The 12,891-nt window shown below is 38.8% G+C and overlaps 1 protein-coding gene across 13 annotated transcripts in view; it reads right to left on the bottom strand.

The window, feature by feature from the left end:
- The window catches only part of TASOR2 (transcription activation suppressor family member 2), an 80,647-nt gene that overhangs the window by 56,876 nt on the left and 10,880 nt on the right, over positions 1 to 12,891 (bottom strand). For 7 of the 13 annotated variants that reach the window (XM_045060828.1, XM_019833890.3, XM_045060830.1 and 4 more), the window contains one exon: positions 2,561 to 2,694. The exons of 3 other annotated variants lie outside the window; for them this stretch is intronic. Coding sequence is in view for 4 of the 10 variants with exons in the window: in XM_045060826.1 (XP_044916761.1) it covers positions 2,561 to 2,694 (134 nt within the window). In the remaining 6 variants the exon portion in view is untranslated. Of the gene's footprint in view, positions 1 to 2,560; positions 2,695 to 2,817; positions 2,828 to 5,008; positions 6,405 to 12,766; position 12,891 lie in introns of those variants that run through there. 3 more of the 13 variants (XM_023256298.2, XM_045060829.1, XM_045060827.1) reach the window with 3 other exon arrangements.

Raw genomic sequence — 12,891 nt, 5'->3', positions numbered from 1 at the left:
ATATCTGCAGATGACTTATCAGATGATAAAGGGTTAGTATCTAAAATCTATAAAGAACTTACCAAACTCAACCCCCCAAAAACAATCCAGTGAAGAAATGGGCAAAAGACATGAATAGACACTTCTCCAAAGCAGACATCCAGATAGCTGACACATGAAAAAAATGCTCAACATCACTCATCATCAGGGAAATACAAATTAAAACCACAATGAAATACCACCTTACTCCAGTCAGAATGGCTCAGATTAACAACTCAGGCAATGACAGATGTTGGCTAGGATGTGGAGAAAGGGGAACCCTGTTGTACTGTTGGTGGGAATGCAAACTGGTGCAGCCACTCTGGAAAAAAGTGTGGAGGTTCCTCAAAAAATTAAAGATAGATCTACCCTACAACCCAGCAATAGCACTACTAGGTATTTACCCAACGGATACAGGTGTGCTGTTTCAAAGGGGCACATGCACCCCAATGTTTATAGCATCCATTGACAACAGCCAAAGTACAGAAAGAGCCCAAATGTCCAGTGACGAATGAATGAACAAAGAAGATGTGGTATATCAGGACACCTGGGTGGCTCAGTCAGTTAAGCGTCCAACTTTGGCTCAGGTCATGATCTCATAGTTCATGGGGTCAAGCCTCGCATCAGGCTCTGTGCTGACAGCTCAGAGCCTGGAGCCTGCTTTGGATTCTGTGTCTCCCTCTCTCTGTTCCTCTCCTGCTCCTGTTCTGTCTCTCAAAATAATTAAAAACATTAAGAGATATGGTGTGTGTGTGTGTGTGTGTGTGTGTGTGTGTGTGTATACACATACATACATACAATGGAGTATTACTTGGCAATCAAAAAGAATGAAATCTTGCCATCTGCAACTATGTGGATGGAACTAGAGGGTATTATGGTAAGTGAAATTAGTCAGAGAAAGACAAGTATCATATGACTTCACTCATATGAGGACTTTAAGATACAAGACAGATGAACATAAGGGAAGGGAAGCAAAAATAATATAAAAACAAGGAGGGTGACAAAACCTAAGAGACTCTTAAATACAGAGAACCTAGAGTTGCTGGAAGGGTTGGGGGTGGGGGGATGAGGGGGGGGGATGAGCTAAATAGGGAAGGGGCATTAAGGAAGACACTTGTGGGGATGAGCACTGGGTGTTATACACAGGGGATGAATCACTGGAATCTACTCCTAAAATCATTATTGCACTATATGCTAACTTGGAAGTAAATTAAAAAAAAAAAAAAAGTTAAGTCAAGCTTGACACAAGCTGGATTCTGCTCAAAGTACCCTGTATTTATCTCCCCCTTTCTCAAAAGCCATCAGAGATACTGAGTGTCTGCTTTTGGACACCTGTTTCTCTTTTTAACTTCTAATGAGAGGAATTAGAAAATTATAAACCAACCTCTGATGCTATGGCACAAGTATCTGTTTTCTATTCTATAAGCATCTATCTGGTCTGAAAGCAAATAATGAGATGAACTAATGCCAACAACTTCAGTGTCACAACAACTGTTAACACAAATCAGCCACCTCTACATCGCCCCCAAACTCTCATGACCACATGCCCTGTTTATAGGCAGGAGCACTCATCAAAGACAGAAACACTCAGAACCCAACACCACCTGCCACTAAAGGTCCTTATTAGTATTCCCTTTAGACGGACTGCAACCTACCTCTGGTAACACTATCGATGCATCCATCCTCCATCAATCTAAGCTGGCCCTTTGATAGGTGCTGAAGAAGAGCCCATTCCTTAACTATCGGATCCTAAAATGTATTACCTTTACTTTTCAGACATTAAGGGATTGCCAGTTTAAGGTAAGTACAACTTTTTTAGAGCACAATTTGGCAGGACCTAACAAAAACTTCAATGTGTATACCAGATAAGCATTCCACTTCCAGGAATGTACTCCTTAGACATACTAGCCTGAGTGCACAGGCTATATGTACAAGGGGTATTCCACGCACTTGTATCTATAATAACAAAAACACAAGATAACCAACTAAATTGCCGTCAGTAAGGAAACATCGTACAACTACTGAATAAAAATCAAAATACATACATATATACTGACATATAAAAATATCTATTACATACTGAGTAAATAACATGTATTATATAATGTCATTTTGGTAAAAAAAAATACATTACAAATATGTGTTTCAAAATTTACAGAAAAAGATCTAGAAAGATGGGAAACCAAATTGTTAACAGTGTTTAAACCAATGGTTACTGAAGGAGAAGAGGATAAAGGGGAACTTTTACTTGTTACCTTATACACATTACAACTGAGGTTTTCTTACATAAGCATGTATTACTTCTACCAAAATGAATCATAACTTCAAAGAAATACAAATAGAGAAATGTGACAATTTCCCTTGAACATATACCTTTTCCAATGCCATTTGAAAATGTAATCACATTAATTTTGGATTAATGACTTATAATTTTTTAAAAAAAATCCTTTCATTTTACATGATTGAAGTTAAAATTTTTTAATTCTACCGTTTTCCTTTGGATTTGTTAGTAATAACTTATAGCATTTAGTTTAATACCCACTCTTTTCTGATATGAACCCTGGCTCGGTCTCCTCTAAGACAGAATGTAGCTGGGAGGGTGGTCTTAATTCATTGTCACCAAGTACACCCCCAGAATTCTTGACATAGTCCTGTTCTCTGTTAGTGTCATAATTGCTAAAATGAGAAAAGAAAAAATGAAATCATAAAGCGAATAGTTCTAGTCACAGCATATTTACCATATAAACAAATGTTTACTGAGCATCTAATTTATGTTAGGTACAATTCTGTAATGTTTACCATCTTTGACAGGTCTCCAGAGCGAAGGGTGAAATTTGGTCTATAAGCAGTAACACACATAAGATGAAATGCCTTTCTTTTAATATTCTTTAAGTTCTGAAGAAAATTCTGTTCACAGAAATAAGTTATGCTTATAGTAATCACATTGGCCTCACTTAAAAAAAAATCTTTTGAAATGAAGAGTAGAGATTATAGAACTGCATGCATGTTCTACTGGTTGAAAGTAACAAAATCAAATAGAATACAGTTAAAGAAAATCTCTCCCACCACTAAATATGATTCATCCATTCTTTAGATACAACTATTAGGGTGCTTATTACATATATATGAGAAACTGTCTCTACAATGAAAGCTTAGACTAGAAAAGGAAGATGAACCTGTACAGAAACCAGTATTATAAATACGTGGGAGAATCTAGAACACAATGTAGTGGATGCATCATAGGGATTCCATTAAGATGGGATATATCAAGACGTTTCAGAGGGATCGATAACTTGAAGTCTGAGTAGGTGCTCAAATAATAAAGCCAAAAGAAGGGCTAGCCCGTATATTTTCTGGCAACAGAAACAGTATGAGCAAAGAGAGAGAGAAACATATGTAAAAGGAACTGTGGGTAGTTTATTTGAAGAATTCAATGTACTTTAAAAAAAATTAGTATATTTTTAGTTTTATAATAGTACACCCTTTTTCAAAAAGGATCTGAGGCAGAATTGTGTGGATGTTATCAAGATTTTTCAGAAGAAGTTGTAATACTGACGATATTCATTCATTAAGCAAATAGGTTATTTATGTCAAGAGGGGAGAACTAAATTGGGAATCAGGAGACCAGGAGGGTAGGCCTACCACTAACTTGTTTTAAGACGTTAGTATTGTTGACACTTGCCTTCCCAAATATCATGCCCTGTTTTCTTTCCTTCCCCCAAACCACAATTTTGTTTAGGTATTAGGTGATTCCATGCTTTAGGCGGGAGGGGGAGGGAGGGAGAGAGAGACAGAGAGAGAGAGACAGAGAGAGAGAGAGAGAGAGACAGAGACAGAGAGAGAGAGAATGAGTGTGTGTGTGTGTGTGTGTGTGTGTGTGTGTGTGTGTGTGTGTGTGTGAGATAGAGAGAGAGAGGGGGAATTTACGCTCATTATGGTATCTGGCCAATGAGATGTGAATGGACATCAGTAGAGAGAATTCTGAAGGAAAAAACACATTCTCCCCATCTCCATCTTCTAGCCTTAGGGCCTCGTTTTAAGATGTCTTTGCTGCCCGGAATTCCTTGCAACCAAGATGAGATTGATCAGCCGGCACATTAAGAGTGAAACAAAACAGAATCTCAATCACTGAAGAAGTCCTTGAAATGCTGAACAAATTCACTTGGAGCTGCCCTGCCTCTCAATCTTTTGAGATGTGAAATAATAAATGTTCCTTTATTGTTTAAACCACTCTCGTTGGCAACTGAAAACACACTATGAACTTGGTTAAATCATGTAAGGTCTCATTTACTTGGAATTATCTTTTAAAAAAGTTTTTTTTAAATGTTTATTTATTTTTGAGAGAGAGAGAGAGAGTGCCAGGTGGAAGAGGGGCAGAGAGAGAGGGAGACACAGAATCGGAAGCAGGCTCCAGGCTCCGAGCTGTCAGCACAGAGCCTGACATGGGGCTCGAACTCACGAACTGTGAGATCAGGACCTGAGCCTAAGTTGGACGCTTAACTGACTGAGCCACCCAGACTCCCTGAAATTATGTTTCTAAAGCTCCTTTCCATTCTAACACTGTGACTTTACCAACTGCCTTCCTGAAGCCCTGTTATGTATGAGGCATTGTGCACTGCACTAGATAATTTATCAAATTCCTCTTTTATTTGTCACCATGCATGGAGACATTTATCCTAGTATTTATTAGCAAGAAATCACAAAAGCTAATATAACTTGAAACCTAAAATATAAGGGTATTTAAAGCCTTTGATTCCCACCTACTCAGTAAGTCTTACCTCCCTCCCACACACAAGGGAAAAAGACCCTTGATTCAGATCACTCCTAATGTAATTTCCCTTATTAGTTATATACAAAGTCTGATTTTCACACTCCTCCACCACTTCAAGTTTTCCTCACATTGAAAGCCCCCAAATCTAGCTTCTCTGATGACTTAAAAATTTTCCACCTGGCTAGAATCATTCTTCACAAGCGTTCCACGGATATTTACCATAGTCCTGCTCTATGTACAGGTCTGGGCTGGAGCTAGGGAACACGGGAACAAACGGGAGACTGTATGTCTTGTCTACCTGCGAGAGTGGTCTCTAACATTTAGGTCATAATTTCAGAACTGTCTGTCAAAGTTCTGTTCAGAACAAGCTCCTCTTCCATGGAACAAGTAATGAAGGGCACACATTTTGTAATCAGAAGGACTTGGCAAGACAAGATTTTGAAGCTAGGTCTTTCTACCTTTGTGACTCTGAGAAAGCTGCTTAATCTTTCTTCCCCTTCTTTTTAAAAATAAATGTCATCAAGGCACATACACTAAATAAAAAGCCGCATACCAGTAGTCTTATCAATCACTGCCCCTACCCTCCCAGGGAGCCCTGATTTCCATTCTTCTTAGGCAATCACTTTCAACTTTAGCTCTATCTTCTGGTAGAACTCCATGTTTCTAAATACAATAGCTGTATAAACTCATATCACTAATTTTGCTACGTCATTATTCAATGTTTCAATAAGTTGTATGCATTAATCATAGCTGGGCCACACTGGGTAGTCAATTTCCTTTTTTACATGATGTTTCATTTTTCTGAATTTAAGATGGTCTCTGCTTAAAATTCTCCCAGAGAACCCAAATCTCCTCCGAACAGGTAGATACATCAAATGTTTGGAGACGCCGTTTGTGCAGCATTGTGTCCTCCGGCTTCAGTCTGGACCTGTGCTCCCCAGTGAAAGACCTGTGCTTCCCGGTGAAGGACCTGTGCTCTCCAGTGAACCAAAGAGCTTTGCGCCCTTGGTGGGGGATGCTGAGATACAGCACTGATGTATAAATGTTCAGCACGATCCCAGTTGGCAGAAACCGATGACCTGACTCTAAAACTTACATTCAAAGGATACAGAACAGCCAAAACAATTTTAGAAAAAATGGCAAATTTGAAGGATTCACCACCTGATTTCAAGAATCACCACAAAGCTAACGCAGTCACAACTGTGGTGTTTTAACGATAATACATACAGATCAGTGGGACAGCATGAGAGCTCAGAAACTGTCAGAAGGCTGCCAATATAACCCAAGAGGAAAAGAACTTGAAAAAAGATGATGCTATAACCACCAAATCAGAAAAAACACACAAACATGAACCTCAACCCCTACCTCAAACCATAAAACTCAAATGGAAATGAATGACAGACATAACCGCTAATGCTATGAAGTTCCTAGAAAAAGATCAAAAGAGAAAATTCTGACCAGGGGGCAGGTTAAGATTGCTTAGGGCATAAAAATCAGTTCTCATAAAAGAAAACCTGATACACTGGACTTCATGAAAATTATAAAACCTTCTGAGCTTCAAAAGACATCATTAAGAAATTAAAGTATTTGTGAAGGACGTGTATCCAGAATATACAAAGAAGTCTTTTTTTTTTTTTTAATATTTATTTATTTTTGAGAGAGAGAGAGAGACAGAGCGTGAGGGAGAGAAGGACAGAGAGAGGGGGAAACACAGATTCCAAAGCAGACTCCAGGCTCTGAGCACAGAGCCCAATGTGGGGCTTGAACTCATGAACCGTGAGATCATGATCTGAGCCAAAGTCGGATGCCTAACTGACTGAGCCACCTAGGCGGCCCCAGAGTATACAAAGGACTCTTAAACACACTTCACAAACAACATACTAACAGCAAGTATGTACGTGGGAAAATGGTCAACATTATTAGTTATCAGGGAGGTGCCACTTGCTCACCAGAATGACTAAAATTAGAAAGACTGAGAATACTAAGTGTTGGCAAGGATGAGGAACCTCTGGAACTCTCATACATTCCTGGTAGGAATAGAAACCTATATTGCCAATTGGAAAAATGTTTTGCCAGTTTCTTACAAAGTTAAATATGTACTTACTTTATGGCCCAGCAATTTTATTCCTACATATTTACCCAAGAAAAATGAAACATTATGTCCATAAAAAAAAAAAATGTGTACACGAACTTTCAGGGCACATAAGCTAAAACTGGAAACAATCTAAATGTTCATGATAGGTGTTTGGATAAACTATGGTCTTTTCATACAATATACTATTCTACTCAGGGATTTAAAAAAAAAAAACCTGCTGATACATGCATGAATCTCAAAAACATTAAACTGGACAAAAGAAATCAGACATAAAAAGTACACATTGTAGGATCCATACATATATGAAGTTCTAGAATTGGTAAAACTAATCTGTAGTGATAATCGTATCAGTGGTTGTTGCGGGTGGAGGGCAGGAATAGAAAAACTGATTGCAAGTGAAGCAGGCATGAAGGAACTTTCTGGGGTGATATAAATATCCTATATTTTTATGGGTGTGTTGCTCACAGGGTGCACACATTTACCAAAATTCACTGAACTATATACTTAAAATGTGTTTAGCACCAAATATGGATATGAGATAGCATATAACATCTGACCCAAATCCAGTAAAATTACTGGATTTTATGTGGCCATAAAAAAATTAATCTCAAGAGCCCCATGCTTAAAAAAAAAAAAACCAAGAACTACTTATAAATGACGTAAGTTAAATTATAATGAAATTTAAAATGTTTGAACTGAATGACAATGAAAACACCTATCTGAACTTAGGCACATGCAAAATATCTACAAGAAAAAAACTACAAGAAAACCATTAATTTTAAACGTACATGTTAAAGAAAAACATTTGAAAATCAGTGAACTGAAGAGTCAATTCAAGAACTTAGAAAACAGAGAAGTGGTAAATTCAAAGAAAATAAGCAAAGGAAGTAAGTAATAAAGATTAGAAGCTAATTGAATAGAAGAACAAAGAACCACAGAGCAGGAACATATGTGGTACATATCCCCCCACCTAAGCCTTTTCTCACATATTTATATCAGTTAACTACTGCTTAGTAACAAGCCATCTCAAAATTCAGTAGCTTACAACCACAATCATTTACTACTGCTCACATTTCTACAATGTGGGCTGAATTAGGCTTAGTCCAGCTGGCATAGCTCCGATCCATATCTCTCTCATCTTCCTTCAGCCAGTGAACTAGCAGAGGCATGTTTTTCTCATGGAAATGGCAGAGGTGCAGAGAACAAATGTAGAACACCAAGTCCTCTTAAGGTTTATCAGGCCTGAAACTAACATACTGTCATTTCTACCTGATATTATTGCCCACACCAAGTCATACAGCCGAACTCAAAGTCAGCGGGGAGGAAGAGATATCCTGTCCCTTTAGTGGGAAGAAATGCAGAGTCAGGGCAGGAACGCAAAGAGGAGGAGAGCCCTGGGCTTCATAATACAATTGATAGTGATGATGGTTGTACATCCTTGTGAATATACTAAAAACTAATTAATTAAAAACCAATGTAATAAAATACATTAAAAAATAAGAAAGAAATGCAATCTACCACAGTATCACTGTAAGGATGTTGTGCATATTCTTGTTTTTCATATTTAAACAAGATGAATTATCCTGAACCAGCAGAATGCTCAGGATGTAGGCAGGGGTGAGAGCAGTTTTCCGTTTTCTTAATTTAGGAGTTCCCCCTTCTTCGTTCCTGCATCCAAGGATTTTTGAAAAAATAATACGGTTCCTTTGTTGTCAACCTGCAAGTGTACTATGGATCAGGAGGGTGTATGTACTTCCAGCTCTGTTTTCCTCTTCAAGATCACTAAGAAGACACATCCCTTGCTTTCCAAGGTTATATACTCACTTCTAGGGAGTATTTTGCTAGCTCATTTTAAGATCTCTGGGCCACTCAGGTACTTTCCAATTCGTCTCTGCATTCCTTAATGGACACCATACGGCTGTTCAGTCTCAGCCTGGTAGGCAACGATTCTTTTAGGATGGGACTGCTGCCAGGACTGGATGGCTGCTGGAAATTTCTGAGCTATGCCCCCTCTGCACAACTCTGCCTTTTCTCATAGAACTGCTGGGGCTTCCGAACAGTACTTATGTATATATTCAAGTTTACCGGGTTTCTTTTTCTCCTTCACTTGTTCAAAATGTAGTCTGAGAACTGCCCCCTGCCTCCCATTCTTTATGGAAGTAGAATGATTAAAAACTAATCTGGCCTTGTTCCTTTTGGAACTATACGTTCAGTCTGATGATTTGGTTTCATTCTGTTTTGTTCTTCAGGGCATCAGACAGAAGACCCATTCAACCCACAAACTCACATCTTCCAGTTCTGGGACTAGATGGTGGTTTCCTCCCACTGTGTAAGACAAAAGACCTCCTTGACTGGTGCTCTATCTTTCTTATCTTCGCACCCTTATTTTCTAATGCTGTGGCCATTTTATTTTGGGGGGAGAGTTCTTCAGCTTTATTATCCAATCCTTATATATTTTTTTCTGCTCTTACAGAGCCCTTTTCTGTTTTCTAAATAATTAAAAAAAATAGAACCTCCTCTTCTTTCATGGATGTCATTATCATTTCTAAAGATGCTATAGTTTTATTTGGTTGAAGTTTCTTCTGTTAACTGCAGTAAATTTATTTCTACCAAGCTCCTTTTATTTCCTACTTGTTTATCCCTGTTTGATTTCTTTCATGTTAGACACTTGCACCCAGTGGCTGGGGATCCTCTGCTGTCCATTTATGTTTACACGTGAGGCACTTAAAGCTGCCTGAAAGTCTGGTGCATCAACAGTGCTTCTTGACCAGCAGCCCTTACTCTTTCACATGATCTGATGGTGATGCAGCTGTTGAATCGGGCAAACTCCCGAAGTCCGTGTCTGTTAAATATTTTGCCATGGTTTGGTAAGTTTCCCCAGAAAAGATTCCTTTAATATCTTGTTTAGAGGGAGCATAAGCTTGACTATTAGTTCTGAGAATCACACAGGAAGACAGTTCTGGTTTCACGCTTCAGTACGCTTTCACTTAATCTTCATTTTCATTGAGGTGCTCTGCCCCTACCTCTGCTGTCTGGCATGCCCAGTGAACATCTCCTGAGTGTCAACTTTCAGTCCTGTCTGGGTAGAGGGGAGGTAGACAGTTGTCTGGGTGCAGACAGCAGGGAAGGGAATCCAGAGCGTGAAAACTACAAAAATCATCACTCAGACCTTCTATTTCCACTCCACCCTTTATTCCCACCTTGACAAGTACCCGGTACTTCTAAATCCTGAGCTGCTGCCAGACTGCCTGGTGGGACTACGCCTGCCCCTTGATGGCTTCCGGGTCTTCAGCCTTCAGCATCCTCTAATCCACAAAGTCACTTATCACCTGACCATCTTCTAGTTTCCCAAAGCTGACTGCACCTGGCATCTACTTTCCCATTCTCTTTTTGTGGATTTACAACTTTATTGTTTTACTGTAACCTCAGTGGGATTTCCAGAGGGTGTATACAATTGGACATGTTACACTACAAGTGTCTACTTAATATAAGTCTTAATTTCTTCAATTAAAACATGTGGACTATATCCTCTAACTCTGGTAGTTACTATTGCCAGTGGTTGTTACTTTAACTTTTAGCATTATGAAGACTTCACTTAATGTATTGGCTGCAGACCTAAGTATATATCAAACAGCCAATAAATATTTCACTTAAAAAGAATTACCTTTTAGTGCATATATACTCAATAAGCAGGTCTTCATATCACAAAAAGTACAATCTCAAGTAGATCTTCAATGATATTTCTCGCACGGCACTCTCTTCCTTCCTTTCAGAGTACTTGTTATGATTCACAATTACATATTCATAGTTACTTCAGTAATGTCTACTTCCCCAATGAATCAAGCCCTATGAGGGCAGAAACCATTTCTGTTTTGCTTACTCAGCATCCAACCCAACGCCTGGCATACAGTAAATATGTAACTGGTAACTAAATAAAAGAGTACATAATATTTAAACCATTTAATCTGTCCCAAAACTCAGTAAAAGGAATCAAGTTTCCCATCTTGAAAGCAGTCAAATGCTAGTACCAAAGCCTGACAAAGAAAACATAAAAAAAGAAATTAAAGATTTACCTCTCTTATGAATACAGATAACTAAAATCTTAAAACATACGCACTGGCAAAAAGAATCCATCAGGATGTGAAAATGTTAACAGGTGTCAATCCAGATTCATTATAGGATTGTTAAAAATTGGTTCAATAAATAGGAAATCCAAACATTTAACTAACAACATCGATAGGTGGAAGTAAGACAACCACAGAGAAGCTGCTGGGTGGTGGGGTGACGCAGAAGAGAAACCAAATGGCAGACTGTCAAAACGAAGTTACCTTCTACCTGTTTATATTACGATGCCTTATAATGTGCAAATTTTTGTTGAAGAGGTTTTTTTTTTTTTTTAATTTATGGATTATCTATCACACTTAATCTAAAAAACAAGCTAAGATGCTCCCAAATAGAAGATTTATTTAATAACATAGAAAAATGTCCTACCATAAACTGTTTAGGGGAAAGAAAAGCAAATTACAAAAGAGAAGCATATGTACCCATACATCTTTAAGAACACACAACACAGTTTAAACAACGGTCGTCTTCTGCATAACACTTAACAACATCCACTATCTTTCTTGTTTATTTGGTTATCCTCTCAGCACTAGTTTATTCATTTCATGAGTACAGGGAATCTGTCCTTTTCCAAGCTGTATCCCCAGTGCCTAGATCAGTGCCTGGTACACAATAAGGTTTCAATAAACACTTATGTAATGAATCAATTCATTTTCCAGATCATTTTTCTACTCACCTTGCCCCACCTTCCCCTGACTTACCACTGAGTTCCAGCTATACTGATCTTTCTGATTCAGGCTCTTTCCTCTTTTCAGACCTTTGCATATGCCGTTATTTCTGACTAAAACGTTCTTTCTCCTGTTCCGTCCATGGCTTAGTTCCTGTTCTTCCTTTAGTGAAATCTACAAGTTTTTCCCTCAGAGAAACCTTGTTTTCTTTAAAGCACTAGTGTTTTCTTTAAAGCACTCATTACAACATGCAATTATTTTATCAATTTCCTTTTTGGGGGCTCATCTCCCCCACCAGACTGTAAGATCTATGCAGGCAGATACTCTCTCTTGTTCACCAGAGTCCCCCAGTGTCCAGCAGAGCTCACAGCACCATGGGAGTACTCAATACCAAGTTATCTTTAGGTGGGTCAAGTATAGGTAATTTTTGTTTTTGTTTTTTTGTAACTTTTTGTATTATCTAAAAGTTGACATAAGCATAAATACAATCTGGGGGAAATAAAGCAATTTTCACTTTGTAAAAAAAAAAAAAAAAAAGAGAGAGAGAGATCTCCTACAGCCCTAAGTGGAAGCAAGTTAGTTTTTTAAATATGAAGACAAAGTAAAGAAAACAAGTGGAAATAACAGTTGCCATAAGGCAAAACAATGGAGCCCCATAAACAAAGTGTTCTGTTAAAAAAAAAAGAAAATACTATGGAATGAGAAAGGTAGGATTTTCACAAAATTTTTAAAAGATATAAAAAAGTTTGCCAGACACAAAAGTTTAAATGTTTTCTCATGCCCAGATAATCATACACAGAAGGAATAAAAAAGCAAATGTGAACGAAGCACAAAACACCGGTATCACTGTTTTACATTTCAGAAGATGACCTAAAACACGGACCGTCTGCACACACGGGAGAGTTGTAAGAAGCAATCCTGCTCTCTAGAAGTTTCCACAAGGGCTTCCTCACCACCATACTTACAGAATCCAGGGAGGCCTGAGGAGCAAGGACCTCGGGAAGCCTTTATGGACCTTCCAACCTGTTCCTGAAGCCCCTCCCCCACCCCCCCCAAAGCTTCATTCCCTAAAGTCCCTTAAAGGTTAGACACCTAGTCTGTCCCTTCTTCCAGTCTCGCTGGTGCCCGGCGCTGGGGAAGGCAGCTGGCCGGCCAGCTAGGGCGCCCTGGCAGCAGCGGGGGGCCGGGCCCGCGCTGGGGGCCGGCCCCTCCCTCAC

This window comes from Felis catus, chromosome B4, assembly GCF_018350175.1.
Source record: "Felis catus isolate Fca126 chromosome B4, F.catus_Fca126_mat1.0, whole genome shotgun sequence".
Taxonomy (NCBI): domain Eukaryota; kingdom Metazoa; phylum Chordata; class Mammalia; order Carnivora; family Felidae; genus Felis; species Felis catus.
Note: the sequence above shows the minus strand (reverse complement) of the source record. Positions and strands in the feature narration are given on the sequence as shown.